We start from the raw sequence: 21,442 nt of genomic DNA on the forward strand, positions 1-21,442 counted from the left end.
ACACACACACACACCCCCACTAAACCTAAGCACAAACCTTGATACAGAATTATTAATCACAGGAAAGAAAACCGTTTTCAGTCATTTACTTCTATGGTATCGAGTATAGGTAATTAGCTATGATAAACCCGTAGAGTTTATTTACCATAAAAGTTACAAAGGGGGAAAGGGAAGGATGACTGAAGTGGTACACTCACTACACCTAAACATACCCCACTAATCTAAACACACCCCCCCTTCTAAGCCTGAACACACACACACCCCCACTAAAACCTAAGCACAAACCTTGATACAGAATTTGAAACCTAACCTATTATCTAAATTTTGTCTAGATCGGTCAGGTGGTTAACTTATAAGTTACAAAGGGAAGGGGGGAAGTGGGTGCGGAGGGGAAGGGAAAGATCGGTCAAGTGGTTAACTTATAAGGGGGCGGGGAAGGAAAGGGGGTTTGGGTTTGAAACCTGCTCTGTTATCTAATTTGGTTCAGATGATGGTCACGTGCCAGATTTTGTAAATATCGGTCAAAAAGTTCCCACTTTAGTTACAAAGGGAAGGGGAAGGTCAGAAACCTACCCTATTGTGTAAATCGGGTCAAATGATGGCCACGTGCCAAATTTTGTCTAAATCCGTCAAGCAGTTCTCACAAGAGTTCCAAAGGGAAGGGGGAAGGGCAGGGAGGTACAGGTTTGAAACCTAACCTATGATCTAAGTTGGGTCAGATGATAGCCACATGCCAAATTTTGTCCAGGTCGGTCAAACGTTTACCACATAAGTTACCAAAGGAAGGGGTAATGGGAAGGGGGAAGGGGTAATGGGGATGGGGAAGGGGAAGGTGAAGGGGGTACGGGTTTGAAACCTACGCTAAGATGGGTCAAGTTATGACCAAGTGCCAGATTTTGTCTAGGTGGGGAAAGCGGTTACTACATAAGTTACAAAGGGAAGGGGGATGGAGGAAGGGGAAAGGGAAGGGGGTACGGGTTTGAAACCTGGACTATTGTTTCAGTTGGGTCAAATGATGGCCACATGCACAATTTTGTCTATATCGGTCAAGTGGTTACCTCATCCGTTACAACGGGAAGGGGGATGGGGGAGGGGAAGGGAAGGGGGACCTGGTTTGAAACCTACCCTATTATGTAATTTCGGTCAAATGATGGCCAATGCCAATTTTGTTTAGATTGGTCAAATGGTTACCACATAAGTTACGAAGGGAAGGGGGAAAGTTGGGTAAATTGATGGCCACGTGCCAAATGTTGTCTAGATCGGTCTAGCGGTTACCACATAAGTTACGAAGGGAAGGGAGAGGGAGAAGGTGGATGGGGAAGGGGAAGGGGAAGGGGAAGGGAAGGGAAGGGGGAAGGAGGTACGGTTTGAAACCTACCCTATTATCTGAGTTGGGTCAAGTGATGGCCACGTGCCAAATTTTGTCTAGATCGGTCAAATGGTTACCACGTAAGTTACAAACAGAAGGGGAAGGTGGAAGGGGGATGGGGGAAGGGGAAGTGGAAGGGGGGACCTGATTTGAAACCTACTCTGTTATCTAAGTTGGGTCAAATGATGACCACATGCCAAATTCTGTCTAGATCGGGGAATATTCAAGGACTTGATGAGATTATTGTGATGAAATTGTGAAAGAAAAACCTCTCTTTGAAAAGCTCAACTCAGAGAATGTCTAGAGCTTAAAAATGACGTGAACAAAACAAACCCAAATTTTACCATTTTTGGACGGATGAGGCAAAACAGAATTATGCAGAAATTATAGGAAGGAAAATTCCACACCAGGGTGAATCTAACAACAATTTTTGGAATACTGACACATTAAAGAATTAGATCTGTCTGAATATTTAGGCCTAAGTGAAAAAGCAAGTAACACATTTTGTCTATCTATAATACAAAACAGCCATTTCATCTTTCAAATATAAAATTCTGGAAATATTACATAGTTAGGTTTTTTAAGTTAGGTTTTTTAACTAGCCACTCCTTATCCCTACAACTGCATGCAAGCAGATTTGTATGGCCTATTTAAAACTACCTTTAGTTTAAACTTTTGTCTTACTGAATAGATTTCACATGGTAAAATATGAACTTAATGAAAATTTAGAGGCTGAAAGTTAACTTTTATTATGCCAGTATCTTATAATACAGAAATATTAATAAAAACAACTTTAATAACGTTGTCATTAAACGCAAATACGATCACGTTGGTTATCAGTTGCTATTTATCTCACGAAATAACTATTATTATGCCCGGCTAAAGAAAAGTCTCAATTTGTATCAGAATTTGTGATGAATAATCTGGTACATTTCTTTTATAGTTACACTGAGTAATCTTTGGCAGCTGCATTCAAGATAACTATGTCTAATTTTGGAGAAAATAAAATCACTTGTTTTTCGTTATATCGTTATATTTTTATGCGTATATTTCCATATGATTTCAATTTAAAAAATATCATTGAGTGTTTGTTTAGTTTTATCGTTACATCACTGAACGTGCACATTTTGTTACGTAACTTTCTGAATATCTTTTATGTTCATTTGAAATAATTATAGTTAGATTCTTAATTTACATCACTAGGCGGTTTTATACTCCTGTGGTCTTTAAGTCTTGCTTGGCAACTAAGGCAAAAGACATCTGCATTGGAAGATAAATTAGCCAAACATCGACTTGGCTCTTAATTAACACCGGAAGGTATTCCATGACACTGACGGCAACCAACAGCCTCTTTCATCTCCCTTTCAATTTGTTTGCTAATTAAGACTCATTTGGGTGTCTGTTCTCTAGGTATTACAAAACCTTCCGGGATTTTAATGACATTTATTTACGCAACTTACTGCCAGCGTTATTCTGTGACTTGGATATCGACAGATAAGAATGACCATTCTGAAACCACTGAACGAGAATCAAATGACAAGAGGATGCGTGCAACCTAACAGCAAGAGACACACGCACACATGCACGCACATACAGATATGGTTTACGGGAATAATGATTGAACTAGAATGAAAGAAAAATAGAGGGAACTGAAATTGAAAACTACGAAATTACCTAAATAACTTTATCGTTTCTTCAATATTGTATCGGATCCCATAAAGTGGAGTTTTCATTAAAAGTATATTTCCACAATGGACCGCTGAATATACATATATAATTCATCATTTCATCTTTTATTGTATTCACCTGAGCTCATTTCCTAACAAAATGTTTTGAACAATAAAGCTTGACTTAAGTAGCTTGACATGACAAGGAAGTGAGTGTAGTACTTTTTAGATATTTTCACTGTCTGTCATGTTCTCTGCTTTGCCGATTTGGCTAATCCCCTCACCAATCAGGTATCTTACGATGTTACGGAAACAGCACAAACGATTGTTATCATTGTTGGCCACTTAAATGTTTGAACATTTGTCTTTCGATATGTTAATGAACTTTGCGCTATTGTTAGTAGTGTAAAAGCTATAGAGCATAAAGGCTATGATATTTTGGTAATAAGCTAATAATACGTTGTCGTATATCAAATGCACGCTGATTATCTAAACCTTTATTTAGAATCTTCCCTCTCCTTTTTAACCCAGTATACAACCATATTATATAAGGAAATGTTGATGCATTTCTCCAGTACTGAAAATGAAGGAATGGGAAAACTGCTCATTCATCGCCGCTATTACGAGGAGGACTGTTCAGTCTTAGCTAGACGTTAACGTGACTGTTCTTATCATCTTAATGTATGAAAGACATCTGCTGAAGTTAGTGAAGGCTGTAAGCTTATCCTTTTTAATAATATTGGAGCTGAGTACAAGAATAAACAGAAAACTGGCAGTTACTATATTAAAACAGATCAAACGCAAGCATGTGCTTATATTCCTTGTGGCTATTTAGCGGCGTCATGGAATAACATGAGAAATGAGCCGGGTCAGAGTTCAGAAGGTTTGGGAATAATGTTTGCTGCTACTTAACAGTATTCGTAGAAAACTGTCCATAAAATTCCAGTGGTGTTATGACAACATGGATGCAAGTCAGCCGAGCACTTGACACGTTTAATCATATCTTCCACCCCGTTTAAGAAGATGAACGTTTGTTTAAGATGATGAACGTTTGTTATCTACAGAAATCGTTACTCCTCTTTATAACTTAATGTATCAGCCAGGCTTAGATGAAAGCCTCTCTCTTGACTAGAAAACATTTACCTCTAATCGAAAACCAACACATTTCTGATAATCAAAATATTTTAACTTTTAAGGATTATGTATGAAAGTATCTGATATTGCAAAAAATCAGTAATAAAAGATTTATTCACAAGTGACACGAATTCAGCTTAACTGGAATGAGGTACATATCATCAGTCATAACAGCATTATCGCTTCTTCAATAAATTGTATTTCTGAAAAAAAGCTTAAATTCGAATATTTTCGTAATCCGTGATAATTCTGTAATATTTTTCATAGTTTGAAGGCCAATTTATAGTTTTTAACTTAATACAGTGATTCTGAATGTCGATTGACTCTTAAACCTTAAGTGAATTGTCTTCGGTGCTCATTGTTTCATTCTATCAATCTCACGTACCACTTCATCAAACCGGAGGTCCGGTGTATGGTGTCAGATGGTCATATAGGATTATGAGAAATAACCAGGGAATGTAAACCAATATTTCTTTGTTACTAATATTTCTTTGTTATGCCCTAGGAAAGGTGAAGCCCTCCTATCACATGGTGGCACTCAAAAGTGAGAATAGTGAAGACTACTCAGCCCCTGGATTTCACTCATTTCTATTTTGCTTTAAAATATGAAATAACGCTTCAATAACTTTTATAGTTTTGCCGGACATTGTAGCCAGCGATCATTAAGACGAACCACCAACTGAGATATTGCTCAGTATAAAACTACCTCTTAAAGTTGCCTCACAGGTAAATCTATAACTGATGACCTTTTAAAGAGAATTCTTCTCCACATGGAAATGGATTGTCAGTGATCGTTTAGGTTCCTTGATAAGGCTTCATGAGTGCATTGTCAATTGCCCTCAGTTATTTTGTTGACTATTTGTTATTTATGGACTTTCAGGTTTTCATTCAGCAGTTCTTAATCCATCACATTTTGTGATTCTCGAAGTTTCTAGTCATTTGCCCAGGCAATTTACCTGAAGTTTTACCAGACAGAACACTTCACACCATAATTATTTCCTTAATATTACCAATTAATGGAACATTAGGCTTTACCTATGGTCTTCTAGTTACATTAAGCCACTTTATCCCGGTATTGTAAAACCCTGTTGATTTTAAGACGCCACCCGGTCAAGGTCAACTGCTTAAGTTCTTTACATGATTGACTGCGGAATCTATGGCATGAAAACTCAAGTCTGCAATTTCTATTTAAGGTAAGAACGTTCATATTTACATGTGATCTTTATTGAAAAATCAGTTTTTAATCAAAGCAAGACAACTTTTGGCATAAAATACAGTATTTCAGTAACACCAAGCTCCTGTCTCACCTCATCAAAATATATTGTGTTGTAAAAGCAACGAACACCGGAGTTGGTGAATAACGGGTCTCAACCATTCCAATCCACAGCCTGTAAAGCGAAAAAACTATGGCAGAAATCTACTTTGTACTTATTACAAATGAAAAATTACATTTAAAATTCTTTTGGTCAGTAAAATAAAGTTTTAATTTAAATGAACTGAAGCCTTCACGGTAGATCCAATTTGCTTCTGTACAGACCAACCAACCACGCAAAAAAACTTTGACCAAAGCAAAAAAAACAAAAATAAATAAATAAATAAAATAAATAAATAAATAAACATTTTTTTTAACAAACCAAGGAACGGGAGGCACCAAAAATCGCCAACAATGTAATGGCCAACCAGAGAAACTACCGCATCAAACGACACGCTCATAGAGCAGCCGAGCAAAATTACAAAAGGTCAATTTGCCAAGTCTATTAGGAGCATAGCACGTTCTGGCATCACTCGCTGATTGGATAAAATAGTGTGTTTATTGTACTAAAGTGAAAACAAAGGCCTGTGCATCGCATGAGTTTCGCTCAAGTTAAAGATTTAAACTCAACAGCAGCTATAACTCAGGATAAATTTTCAAATGTTGAAAATTAAAATAACTAAATTAAATATTACCAAAAATTAAACAAGTACAGATTAAAATTAAAACTTAACTTATTGCCTAGATTGGAAATTTTTGCTGGTTTTGTTGTTCTTCCCCGTTGTTGTCTCGGCGTCTGCCAGTCTTTCCAGTCCATTTGTCTGTAATTGATGATGGAACCTGATGAACTGAGGTTTGGTTCATAATAATATATATATATATATATATATATATATATATATATATATATATATATATATATATATATATATATATATATATATATATATATATATATATATAACAGTGTATTCAATTCTTATTAACAAGGTGCTTTGGGTAGCGTGAAAGCAATTGTCTCGCTGAAACAAATAGGGAAAGATTCTGCCTATCCAAAACACAGAATTAACATCCTTGACTATAAACATCGCGTTTTATAAACCAGACCCTTCCTTAACTGAATCTTATATTGAAGATCTTCGTCCGGTGTTTGCCTTCAGTTCCTAGTCAATCGTATTCTACCTAATTCCTTCTACCTTTTTTCTTTTCACAGAAGAACTTGGAATCACTTCCTTCTTTGGATTTCTTTCACAATTTTAAATGGCTGTTTGGTCCCGTCTACTATATGTATATTTGTGAAGAGCATAATTATACCTTAGTTTAACCAGACCACTGAGTTGATTAACAACTCTCCTAGAGCTGACTCGAAGGTTTTGTCATATTTTACGTGGCCAAGAACCAATTGGTTACCCAGTAACGGGACCTACAGCTTGTTGTGGAATCCGAACCACATTATACCGAGAAATGAATTTCTGTCACCAGAAATAAATTCCTCTAATTCTTCATTGGCTGGCCGGAGACTCGAACTCGGGCTTAGCAGAGTGCTAGCCGAGAACTCTACCGACTCCTCCAACGAGGAACTTTTTTCCTAGTGAAATTATGCAAATTATCGATAAGCCGTTATGAACAGAATAAATTGATATTAGGGTCAAAGGTTTTCTCCCGGGCGTGAGTTCATCGCTACAATGTCTATAATATACATTAGGTCACAAGAGAGAAACTACATAGCTTGAAAGGATACGGAAGTTAAGAATGAGCAACGTAGCGTGTTTCGTCATACATCAACTTTTAAAATTGCTATTAGCTTCTCGTTCATGTTTTACGTTCATGAAATATTTCCATCATCATTTCTGAGATTCTCGCGTTACTTATTGGAGCGGTAATTGATATAATCAGATAGAAAGTGTCCGTAGGCATTTTGAAAATTAATGCATAGTAATATAATTATTCTGAAATAATTATATATGTTTTGCCCTAGTTTGGTCATTTCATATTCAGTGGTGGTAACGACAGCCTGTATTAGTCCTGATGAAAGGAAGAATTTAACGAGCGTCAGAAAATTGTACTAAATATTTCCTTTAATTCTCATTTTTTTTTTTTTTTTTTTATCAAAATGAAGGTGTAATTTTCCCCATGAATGAACGTTCCCATTACAAAATATAGTGAATAATTTTACTGTTGCAATTTTTATTGGTTCCTGACATAGATTTCTTGGTAAGAAAACGAATAACTGTAATATATGTACGTACCAATCAACAGGTAATACATTGGTCGCAAATATATTAGAAATTCAACCAATTTACCTTTTTAATCTTGTAGCGAGATAATGCTATTTTGCCAAACAATCAAATGGACTACTAGTCGAAGTTCCTTGGAAAATAAGTAAAATGGCCGACTTCAAATCATGGAGCAAGAATTTGACATTAATCACGTGTCCTTCAACTGCCCGTTTAGTCGAAAATCCCAACAAAAACAGTAGGCCAAGCGACGTTTTCAGTAGTAGAGCATCGTTGCCGCAAAGGTCACTCCTCTGCCTGGTGAGTTATAACTATTTAATTAAATGTGAGTTAACGGTTTACTGTTAGCGGTTTTTTATTGGTAGTTTCTCCGTTGTCGTTATTAACCCACCGTACAATGACCAAATCTCTCCGGTGCTACGTCGTCACTTGAGCAGGATTGACCGCTCGGGTATCCAAACAGTTTACTTCTTGCGGTCTTCAGTGTTAGAGCCATAATTCAACTTGTTTTCCCTAAGTGTTATCTCTCTCTCTCTCTCTCTCTCTCTCTCTCTCTCTCTCTCTCTCTCTCTCTCTCTCTCTTCCCCAGAATAACACAACACTGCTTTTCCAGGTTTAAATGAAACACCCATTAATAGGGACGACGGATCAGAGTTATCTTTACATGAATGTCAACATTAAAAGAAATAATTTCTGTAAAAACAAATGTACATATGAAAAAAACTGCAAAAATACATAATTAACAAGGTCAAACAATAAATGTGTTTAATTTTGGACAGAGGTGTCCGTCCAACTGAGAAATGTACGGTCATGAATGGGTGTGATCTGTTGTGCTACAAAATATAATGATACTCTGAACACCACCACAATCCAGTAGTTTTAATCTGCTTGGATTTGTCATCGTCAATGTCATTGTTCCACGATACCTGCCATTTAATGAAGGTGGTGATGAGATTTAGAACCTTGACTTTAGATTTGTTTGAGATTTAAAGTAACGTAACGTTTATGTTGATCGCTTAATGATTCTAGAATTTTAGTTATCAGTGACGGCCTTTTCCCCTTATTTTGCAATTAAATAGTACAATAATAGTACAATAGTTAGCGTAATCATGTAAGTATTTCTTGAGATTTTAGATAACATAATTATCCTTTAAGATCGCAGTTTCCAAACTCAGCAAAGTTTTAATTTTGCATCTGTTCTTATAAGGTGATTTCTTTCGGTATTTTCAGCAAAATCAGTTTTTAGTAACGCGTTGTTGTGAAAACGAAGATTGTTTTGATTTTTAACATTTGGAACTCTAACATTTGCAACTTTAACATTTGGAAATTTAACGTAAGTTATAGCTGCTGTTAATAGTTTCTTTTAACCTGAGCGAAACTCATGCTAATCATACAATGAGCAGGCCATTGTTTTCACTTTAGTACGATAGACAGATACACTATTTTATACGTGCAGCGAGTGATGCCAGAACGTGCTCTGTTCTTTTAATAAACTTGGCAAATTGACCTTTGGTAATTTTGCTCGGCGGCTCCAAGCGTCATGTCGTTTGATGCGGTAATTTCTCTGGTCAGTCATTCTATTGTCGGCGCTTTTTGGTGCCTCCATTTTCTTGGTTTGCTAACACTTGATTTTTTTTAGCTACCTAAATCTCTAGCAATGCGTTCTTCATTCTCTTTAGACGGTCATCAGTTTGTCGCGGCTACAGTGGCCAACTAAACTAAAAGTAATCGAGGATGCGTACTTAAAAATTTTAAAGCAATAAAATAGAAATTAGTGAAATCCAGGGGTTGAATAGTCTTCACTAATCTCACTTCGAGTGCCACACTATATGAAAGGAAGGCTTCACCTTTCATAGGGCATTATAACAAACATTGGTTGACATTCCCTGTTTTTCTTTTTTTCATAATCCTTTATGACCATCTGACACCAATACACCAGACCTACGGTTTGATCCAGTAGTAAATGACTGATAGAATGAAACTGAATGAGCACTGAAGGCAATTCACTTGAAGGTTTAAGAGCTTTTTCACTAAATTTCATTAAAAATTTTGAAGTATGTAATAACTCTAAGCTTTTAGACTAGTAAGAACTGTAAATTGCTTTCATACTGCTTAGAGAAATATCATTACAGAATTATCATGTATTACCATGAAGGATTACGGAAATATGCTAAGTTGTTTTTTTTTTATTATTTCTTAAAGCGATAATATTGCTGTTAGGACTGATGGTATGTTCCTCATTCCATTCAAGCTGAATTTGTCAGTTGTGAATTTATCTTGTATCACTGATTTTTTTGCGATAGATACCTTTATGCATTCCTTAATCCTTAAAAATGAAAATGTTTTGGTTATCAGAAATGTGTTGGTTTTTGAGTGAAGGTAAATGTTTACTGTCAAACGAGTAAGACTTTCATCTACCCCTGGCTGATGCTTTCAGTCACAAATATATGATTAACGAAACGTGGCAAGTGCACGGTTGACTTACATCTATGTTGATGTCATAACACTGGAACTTTTAGGGAGTTTTCTACGACCGTCCCCAAACCTTCTGAACTCTGGCCCGGCTCTGAGGCAGTCCTCTCGTTATTCCATGATGACGCTAAACAGCCACAAGGATTGAGTGCATGCTTGCGTTTGGTCAGCTTTAATATAGTCACTGCCAGTTTTCTGTTTCTTTTACTCAGCTATATTGTTATTAAAAAGGATCATCTTACATCCTTTACTGACTGAACGCAGATGTCTCTGACACAATCGGAATGTAAGAAGAATAACGTTAACGTTTAGCTGAGACTGAACAGCCCTCCTCGTAATAACGGCCATGAATGAGCAGTTTAACCATTCCTTCATTTTCACTACTATAGAAATGCATTAACATTTCCTTATATAATATGGTTGTATACCGGGTAAAGAAGGACCGGGAAGATTCTAAATAAAGGTTTTGTTATAGATCAACGTATTATTAGACCTAAATATCATATCCTTTATGCTCTTTATAGCTTTAACATTACTAACATTAGCGCAAAGTTCATTAATATACCAACAGACGAATGTTCAAACGTTTAAGTGGCCAACAATGATAAAATCGTTTGCGTTGTTACCGTAACGCCGTCAGATACCCGATTAGTGAGGACATTAGCCAAATCTGCACAGCAGGGGACATTGACAGATAGTGAAAATATCTAAAGTACTGCATTCACTTCCTTGTCATGTCAAGCTACTTGAATCAAGCTTTATTGTTCTAATAAAAAAATGAAATGATGAATTACGATTTTGATGAAAATGTCATGTATATTCAGCGGTCCATTGTGAAAATATATTTTTAATGAAAACTCCACTTTATGGGATCCGATACAATACTAAAGAAGCCAGCAAGTTATTTAGCCAATTTCTTAGTTTTCAGTCTCACTTCCTTCTTTTTTCTTTCATTCTAGTTCAATCATTATTCCTTTAAACCTTATCTGCATGTGCGTGCAAGTGTACGCGTCTCTTGCTGTTAGGTTTCACGTATCCTTTTGTCATTTGATTCTCGTTCAGTGGTGTTAGAATGATCATTCTTATCAGGCGATATCCAAGTCACAGAATAAAGCTGGCAGTAGGTTTGCGTAAATAACATTAAAATCCCGGAAGGTTTTATAATACCTAGAGAACAGAAACCCCAAATGAGCCTTAATTAGCAAGCAAATTGAAAGGGAGATGAAAGAGGCTGTTGGTCGCCGTCCGTGTCATGGAATACCTTCCGGTGTCGATTAAGAGCCAAGTCGACAATTGGCTAATTTATCCTCCAGTGCAGATGTCTTTCACCTTAGTTGCCAAGCAAGACTGAAAGGCCAGAGGGGAATAAAACTGCTAGTGATGTAAATTAAGAATCTAACTATAATTACTTTATGTAATAAAATGTACACAGTCAGTAATGTAACGTTAAAACTAAACGAACACTCGGATAACAATACTTTTTTAAATTGAAATCAGATGGAAATAGATACACATAAAAAGAATAACGAAAAACAAATGATTTTGTTTTGTCATCTTGAATGCAGCTGCAAAAGCTTACTCAGTGTAATTCTAAATGAAATGTAACAAATTATTCGTCAAAAATTCGGATAGAAAATGAGACCTTTCTTTAGCCGGACACGATAAAAAAGATTTCGTAAGATAAATAGGAATTGATAATCTACGAGATCGTATTTCCGTTTAATGACAACGTTATTAAAGCTTTTATTAAATTTTCTGTATTATAAGATACTTGCATAATGAAAGTTAACTTTCAGCCTCTCGATAAACTCATGTTTTACCAAATGGAATCTATTCAGAAAGACGAGAGTTTAATCTAAATGTAATTTTAAATATGCCATACACATTTCGGTATGGAGTGGCTAGTTAAAAAACCTAACTATGTAATGTTTGCAGAATTTCATATTTGAAAGAAGAAATGGCTGTTATGTATCACAAAATAAAAAAAAAAGGTTACTCGCTTTTTCATTTAAATATTCGGTCAGACCTAATTCTATAATGTGTCAGTATTTCAAAAATGTTGTTGTTTGCCATACCTCACGTCTGTTAATGTGATTTTTATTTTTCATTTTGCAGGTATGGATTGATCAGGAAGCAGCCGTGACCCAGGCCACTGACGTGAGCCAAATCTGAGAGAACTCATTAAGTCGGAACAGTAAGTTTAGAGTCCCCCTGGTGTGGAATTTTCCTTCCCATAATTTTTGCATAATTCTGTTTTGCCTCATCTGTCCAAAAATGGTAAAGTTTGGGTATGTTTTGTGCGTGTAATTTTTAAGCTCCAGACATTCTCTGAATTGAGCTTTTCATAAGCAGGGGTTTTTCATTCGCAATTTCATCACTATACCATTCCGTCTTACATGTTATCAAGTCCTTGAATATTCCCAGTCTTCATTTATGTCCTATGAATATTGTCATATATATATATATATATATATATATATATATATATATATATATATATATATATATATATATATATATATATATATATATGTGTGTGTGTGTGTGTGTGTGTATGTATGTATATATATATTATATATGTACAGTGTATATATATATGGATATATATATGTATATATATATATATATATGCATTTATGACATTTTTTTATCACACCGTGATTTATATACAGTCATGAAGCTACAAATGTTAATATTGTTTGCGTCGGGAATATTCCTGATGGGGAATAGTCACCGAAGGGGAATTTGTAAGTGATGAATGGACCACTGCCGAGTCTCGATCCCGCGACACAGATACGCATCCAGCAACTTATATATATATATATATATATATATATATATATATTTTGAACTAATATATAAAATATAATATATATATATATATATATATATATTAACCTCTCACTAGAACGACGAGCGATCATTTTGACCTTTTTATTTTCCGTAATTTTTCCCTAAATCGAACAAATGTAATTCACCAGGATGTATATTGAACTAAAAGGAAAATGAAATGAGCTTTATGCTGTATGGCCTTTTTCATCTTCAGCGACCGAACGACGGTCATTTTAAGCCCTGGTCTCTCTGGGGAGTTCTGTTGGTTACTAAGACATGGCAATCTGCCCATATTTCGTGACTCATTATCAAGTATATCATCATTAGTTATTTAGTCGCTGAATGTGTCCTCAAGTCGCTCGCTTTTGCACATAGAATTTCTAACATTGTTGACGGCAATATCATCCTTTGATTCCGAGGGGGATTTTGAATTGAACTGAATATAGAATTTAGGCCAAAGGCCAAGCATTGGGACCTATGACGTCATTCAGTTCCTCATTGGACCGGTCGATATCGTTCTCGGCTAGCACTGTGCTGGGCCCGCGTTCGATTCTCCGGCCGGCCAGTGAAGAATTAGAGGAATTTATTTCTGGTGATAGAGATTCATTTCTCGGCATAATGTGGTTCGGGTTCCACAATAAGCTGTAGGTCTAGTTAAACTAAGCTATACTCAACTTTTTTATGAGGTCATTCAGCGCTGAAACGGAAATTGACAGTAAAAGGCTTGACAGGTGTAACAGGAGGAAAACCTCAAAGCAGTTGCACTATGAATCAACTGTTAGGAGAGGGTGGAAAGTCAGATGGAAGAAAGAGAATATGAACGGAGGTACAGTAAAAGGAACGAAAGGTGTTGCAGCTAGGGCCGAAAGCACGCTGCAAAGAATCTTAAGTAAAGCCATACAGTGCACCGCATGAGGTGCACTGGCGGCACTACTCCCGTACGGGGAGGGTGACATGGTCTCTGAAGACGAGGAAGAAAAATATATTTCACATGCTGGAGGCTCATCGGCGTCTGATGACGACGATGGCAATGATGACGCTCCATAAAGTGGGTGTACTTTTAATGAAGAAAATAAAATAGATGGGGAATGATCCACGGAGCAGATCATCAGACGAGGCGTTTGCGACAATTATTAGGCATTTTGATGCCCGAGGAATCATCTCTAAAGTTCTTTGCAGGGTGCCTTCGGCCCCTAGCTGCAACCCCTTTCTTTCCTTTTACTGTACTTCCTTTCATATCTTCTTTCTTCCATCTTGCTTTCCACCCTCTCCTAACAATTGATTCAAAGTGCAATTGCTTTGAGGTTTTCCTCCTGTTACACCTTTCAAACCTTTTACTGTCAATTTCCGTTTCAGCGCTGAAAGACCTCACTTGTCCCAGTGCTTGGCCTTTGCCCTAAATCCAATACTATGACACTTTTTTGAAAAAAAAAAAAAACTTGGGGACCTCCATTTTTCTGTCAAACAGTGTAAGAAATCGTTTTAAAAAAATAATATTTCTTAGATTTGATGTCTGGTCAACAAGATCCCCTCGATTGCAAACTGATAGATTTGCGTTGACTTCTGGAGTTTTGGTCAGATATATCAAAAACTGTCTTGTCAGCTACAGACCACCCGAGAGCATAATAGTGGATGAGCATTTATACGAATTGTAGGTGTCCATTCATACAATTCAGTATTAAGTTTTGGTTAGCGGCTGATGTAAAATCAAAATACATGCTCATTGGATTTCCAAATCTTGGTAAAGAGCTCAGTCGTCTTGCAAATCAGCCAATCTCAGAATAAAACCATAAATGGGAAAAGGAAGAAATGTGACAACGGATGGTTTTTTCACTTCAATAAAACTGCTGGAAAAATGACACGCTACAAACGCGAGTCTTGTGGGGAGGGTAAATCCTATTCGAATGGAGACTACCACATACATAAAAAATACTCTCATGACGACCTGGGATGGAATACAGAGTTTGGGCCAAATGCCTCTGATCAATTGTTAGGAGAGTATGGATAGCAAGATTGGAAGAAAGAGAATATGAATGAAGGTACAGTGAAAGGAACGAAAGGGGTTGCAGCTACAGAAGGCCAGCGCACCCCGTGAGGTGCACTGAACTGACGGCACCCCCCCCAACCACGGGGGCCCATGACGACCTGTACAGCAGCCCAGTGCTGAAAAATAATCAATGCACTCTGACAGAGTATCAATGTAAGCCTAACGAAAATGTACTCATACTTTGTAGCGTTAAACGCAACTGTAGAAATTGGAAATGATGCAAAGAAAATTAGTGGAACTCTAAATGACTGTACTACTTCTTCGAATTCCGGAGTTGGCATCGTAGATCAAATGACTCGGCTGTACAGCATGAAGCACCTTCACGAAGATGGTCAATCTAAGTCTTTGATGACATACTTGGTCTAGCAGGCATCGACGCATCAGTTCTTCATAGGAATGAAATTTAGAGTTTAGGCCAAAGGCCAGGGACTGGGACCTATGAGGTCATTCAGCCCTGGAAAGGAAATTGAGAGTAGGTAGGTTTGAAAGGTGTAACAGGAGGAAAACCCCAAAGCAGTTGCACTATGAATCAATTATTAGGAGAGGGTGGATAGGAAGATGGAAGAAAGATAATGTGAAAGGAGGTACAGTAAAAGGAATAAAAGAGCGTGCAGCTAGGGTACGAAGGGACGCTACAAAGAACTTTTAGTAATGCCTACAGTGCATCCCGTGAGGTGCACTGACGACACTATCCTCCTACGGGGATCAGTTCTTTATAGGAAAGTTACAGGTCAAAAATCTCCCCCGTGATTTCCTTCCTTCATCAGTTAGCCGAAGAATAGAACAGAATAAACAATTTAGGCCAAGCGCTGGGACCTGTGAGGTCATTCAGTGCTGAAAGGGTAATTGACAGTAATAAGGTCTGAAAGGTGTAACAGGAGGAAAACCTCGCAGTTGCACTATGAAATAATTGCTAGAGAGGGTGGGAGGTCAGACGGAAGAGAGAATATGAACGGAGGTACAGTAAAAGGAATGAAAGTATTTGCAACTAGGGGCCGAAAGAACGCTACAAAGAACCTTAAGTAATGCTTGCAGTGCACCACGTGAGGTACACTGACGGCACTAACCACCTACGGGAATCAGTTAGCCGAAGAACTTCAGGAGACGTTCAAAAATAGCAACACGGTCAATAGCAGTGGAAGCGATATTGATGCGATATTGAAGCAGAAGTTTCCTTAATTACTAGGAAAATAAAACAGTTCCCAATAGGGTGCTGCAGTGGGAATAAGACTTCAGACATTTGCCACCACTGTAAGAGATCAAGATGTGGTAAATGCAAAAGCAAGACCTTCAGGAAACCCCTTCGCAAAAAAATAAAAATGTACTTGAAAAAATAGACATGACTCCTTAGAGTAGAAAGTAAGAAATTTGAAACTGACAACGCATTCTCGCACAGGTATAGTTTATGTTTGTCATTTGTTTTTTGTGTAAAAACGAATTGTTTTTTTTAAAGATTAATCAGTATTAATAAAGTATGTTTTACGCTGTGGTACTCAAATACAGATTATGTAGTAATTACTCTCATTTCAGACGTTGTTATTTCAGTGACCTAAAAGGTATAAATATATTATGTAAAATACCGATAAACCTTCGCTATACTGAGGATAACGACTCAATAGGAACTGGAATGCGGCGTTCCTGGACGCTACCGTCGTTCCGTTATTATTGTCCGCTGTTATGAAGTCCAGACTTAAAGAAAAAGACTGCTGTTCTGATTCATCTTAATCTTGTAATTATTTTTAATACGTTTCTTATTTCAGTGCAGAAAATAATATTTCATTGTAGCAAATTATAATATTTCATATATTTCAGGTCTGATAGTCATTATGAAAATTTTTCTAGAGATATTGAGGTCGACAACTTTATTCGATTTCCTTACTATGATTAATTATACATCAATGAATCACGATGTTTTAATAAGCGAAAATGTAGACTTTTGCAATGCTAATACCTGTGCGGTCATTTTGACCGCTCGGTCGCTCTAGGTATGTATCATTGGCGGTCGTTCTAGTGATATGTATTATATATATACATACCATACATACATACATAAATCTGTATGTATACACTATATATTTATATTTATATATATATATATATATATATATATATATATATATATATATATATGTATGTATATGTATGTATTAAATCAGAGAAATAAATATGCGAATATACAGTTCGTGTATTATAAGTATGATTGTTTATTTTGATATGAAATGGACTGATCTTATTTTCAGCAGACAACAGGAGATATGTCAATCGAAAATAATTAAGCAAACCAACAGTGACTTAGCTCGATGAGTCAATAACTACAACATAGTCATATTAAATGTAGATAACCTAATCTTAGGTCAGGGACACGATTACATAAACGTCACACATCTAAAATTTTTTTCATTCTATACAGAGGCTAAAAGTGTAAAGGTTTTCCTAAAACAGAATCTTGATATATTCTGCGATAAGTGGATGGCCACTCCAAAACTTCAATTCCAAGATGACCCTACAGCCAGTCCCTCATCATCAGGCTCTTGGTGGATGGAACCCTGGCCATGGACCAACTTGAGCAACACTTGCTCAAGGATTTTGACTTTTATCTCCTATGAAGAGGCCATCGATCTTTACAAGCTTGTCTGGACCATATGCCTACGCCCATTCAGAATATGATCTGCGAATCTGCCACTCAGAGCTCGGCGATGGATGTACTTCTCCAGATAGGCGCCTGTTAGGCCACCACTGACTGGAACGTCTTCTCATCAGCCAAGATGACATTTCTCCAGTTATTTTCGTTATGCAAAAGGTGTCCCAGAGCAGACCTTAGGCGACATTTCTATGTGTGTGTAAGCCATCCGTTTCATGCTGTGATATGGCAGTAAATCCTGGTTCTGTTGAGTCTGAGTCTCGAGGTCATGGGATGGCAGTTGAACCGCAGGTGTTGGACTGATGTTCTCCTGGGATGCGCCTCAGGGCACCTGTCCTGGGCATGATTACAGGTGGCTTCCCACCTCGAGGCTGTTTTCGGCGAACCCTCCTCCTCCTCCTCCCAACGGCGGATCCACTTCCTGATCCCTTTTTTTTATTATTTTTTTTTTATTTTATAATCTACATACAATATTTACAATAGTTCTTTATAATGAAATTAGCATGACTTGGTTCTACTATATATAAATTACAGTACTACAATGAATTAAATTCTTCCAAAAAATTCCCAAAGGTTTTCGTAATCTTATTAGCTTTATCAAAAATTAATTTTATATCATTTTTGTATTGCCTGCACTTCATTTTTACACGGTCTTTTATATTTTCAGGCAATAAATTTGTTTTTCTGCATGACCACATAGTTGTAATATAAGAACACAGGAATAAGGTACATATATTCTTGACTCGAAGATCTTTACAATTTAAATCAGAATATAGAAACTTGATGTTATTTTTATGCTTAAAACCACAAATAGCCTCAATTCTACTTAAAACCAATCAAATATAGGTCTGCTTCTCTTACAAAAATAAAATAAATGAATTGCACTTTCTATCATATTGCACTGATCGCATAAAGTATTTCCAGACAGGTTAAACGTGTACAATCTTTGTTTTGTCATTAATACATCATGTCTTATATATTAGATCTTTATCAAAAACACTTATAAATTAACTCTCATGAAAATTTAACCATATTAGTTTCCAGTTAAAAAGTGGATATCTTGATTCAACAGTAATAGGTACTTTTTTTTTGTTGTAAAAAATGGTACAATATTTTATTGGGAATTATTGGAAACATAGGACAATCTATACATGTATCTACAGTACTCCATCCAAACTAATACTATAATAAGGACTTGGATGGTTACCTAAACCTTCACTTACTTCTCTGGGTATCAAATTCACCAGTCTTAGGGAATCATAATGTAATAACGAATATTGCACACCCTTACTACTTATATAAGTTTTCAGAAAAGAGTTGATTAATAATGCAAAGGCTTTGGTAACACAGTCAAACATATTCAAACCTCCTTCCCTCTTTTTCCTATACACAGTAGTTCTTTTCACTGGTTCATATCTACCATTCCATAAATATTTGAAACATATATGTTCTCGATCAAGTTCCCGTAACTATGGCTTAGAGGATATATGTGGCCAACATACCAAAGTTTTGCTAGTAAACAGGTATTGATATAAGCAAACCATTGAAAGATTGTTAATTTTCTTACAAAGAGCATTTTACTTTGACACACTAATGCATTTATCACATTGTTCCAGTTTTGTTGTAGCGTAAGCTGATAATTGTTGCAATGAAAAATCCCCAGTATTTGTTTTCGAAAATAGAGCGCCCCCTAAAGTTATCATATCTCCAAGTACATTATTTTAAGTTTCTAAAATTTTTCATTTTACATTTCTTGTATTTTCAGACTGAGTGATATAAATACAGCATGGCTAACGACTTTGAGGAAATCAGATTTGACCGAATCCGGGCTTAACCTACAGCAGGTCATCTAGTGCATCCTTCATTTCACGTTCCTGGATAGCTAAATACATTAAAAGAGATGAATCCAGTTTATTAAAAGAAACTGGAACAAAAATCCATATGATTGTCATCGCAAAAAGAGTGAGAATCTTGGAAGGCCTGACCTTTCTGACATCATAGCTGAGGCAGTGGGTCCAAGAAAGTCTTTACGTAAATTGGCGGCTTGAACTGAAACAAAAAGGGAAAGAAGAGAAATTATAGTATTTGTGAGTTGAAAAAATCTGGTAAATATTCCTTTCTTAAAGATTGGGATGAAGCTGACTTTCTCCATGTTGCTGCATCAATGAATTCTTCATTTACACAGTCGTCATAAAAATGACATCATTTGGGCTGCAAAGTTGGATGATATAAACGGTGATGTGTGGTATTGCCACAAATGTTTGGGAATTTTTCTCTGTTTCACAGTCCCATCAAAGAAAAAGGACAGTCATGGAATGGTAACTTCAGAGAAAATGTGCTTACTGGTTTCCTTTCCTCAAAGATCCTGAAAATATGTTATCTGTTGAAGAAGTCACATATTTGGATGATAAGGCACCATGTTTCAAGGCTCTTCAGACACAGGAGCTGCTTCGAAACAGTGGTATAGCTTCTTGTCAAGTAATTTCAAGTAGCTCCCTGACCATAATGTGTGTGGAAAACATTGGTTATCTTAAAGGATCGTAAGGTGCAGTGAACTTGATGGTATACCATCCAGCTCAAAATGGAATTTGAGTCTCAGCATTTTGAAATCATACCCTCAAGAATGCATTTACAGGCAGATGGAGGCCATACCATAAATTACCTGTTCTGAATTACTTTTGTTTTTGTCCATATAAATTTTAGTTTATGCTGATCTTTCAAACACTCATTTCCAATCAATAGGCCATACATATTTAAATTTCCATTTCAAATAAATTCTTTTTCCATTTCTATTAATCTTGCTTCCAGTTGAAATTCTTATTCTATCGACTTCTAATAAACTATTATCAGAGCAAATGATGATATTCGTGTTGTCTGCATAACCAATAACTTTGACAGTAAAGAACCCAGGCAGTGATCGTGGTGAAACAGAGTTGTTTGCGTTTAAGGCTACATAGAAAGGTGCCTGGTATATGGCATAAAACATCATGCTCAAAGGGCACCTTTGTCTTACCGATCTAGATACTGAGAAAAATTCACCAATGAAGTTATTTATATACAATGAACTCTGCATTTTCGTACAACATTTTTATCCAGCCCACGTATTTTTCCCCAAATCCGATTTTACTCATTATTTTTAGCAGAAATTTTGTATTTACCGTATCAAATGCTTTTTATACCAATCAAGTTTCAAAAATGCTGCCTCCTTATCATTCTCGTTAACATAATACATAATATCCCTTATAAGCATGTTACATCACACAATGCTTCTCCCGGGAACTGAGCAGTATTGGCCTTCATTAATGATTTTTCCCATTACTAATTTCATTCTTTCAGCTAGTAATTTCGCAATAATCTTGTAGTCTGCACAAATCTTTCTCGTCACCATCCTCCTTTATATTGTGAACTCCCTAATTTCATAATTCTTAATATAAAATTAACTAATCCAGTAAAATCATCCCCTGTGATGTCTCAGTTCGCTATATAAAATTCAACTGGGAGGCCTTCAATACCTGAGGTTCGATTCTTTGCCACTTTTTTCATTATACGAAATATTTCTTTCTTATCAAACTCCTGTTCTATTAATTCTCTATCAGCATCATTAAGTTTACTTTCTATATATTCTAAAAGTTTTTTTTTTTTTGCATATCTTGATCTCTTATATCACAAGAGTACAAATCTGAGTAAAACTTCAGAGAAGACTTTTGAATGGCTGGAAAGGACCGTAATTCAGTTCCCCACTTATCCCTCACACAAGTCATAATTTTCTTAACTTGCCTTTCTCGTTGTTT

General features: G+C 36.3%; 1 protein-coding gene across 1 annotated transcript in view; it reads right to left on the reverse strand.

Moving 5' to 3' along the window:
• Positions 1-21,442, reverse strand: part of LOC136830484 (probable GH family 25 lysozyme 3) — a 35,871-nt gene that overhangs the window by 13,312 nt on the left and 1,117 nt on the right. Inside the window, exon 2 of the mRNA XM_067090019.1 lies at positions 13,865-14,020. Within this exon, the coding sequence (XP_066946120.1) occupies positions 13,865-14,020 (156 nt within the window). The remainder of the gene's footprint in view (positions 1-13,864; positions 14,021-21,442) is intronic.

Source organism: Macrobrachium rosenbergii, chromosome 46 (assembly GCF_040412425.1).
Source record: "Macrobrachium rosenbergii isolate ZJJX-2024 chromosome 46, ASM4041242v1, whole genome shotgun sequence".
NCBI classification, from domain to species: Eukaryota; Metazoa; Arthropoda; class Malacostraca; order Decapoda; family Palaemonidae; genus Macrobrachium; species Macrobrachium rosenbergii.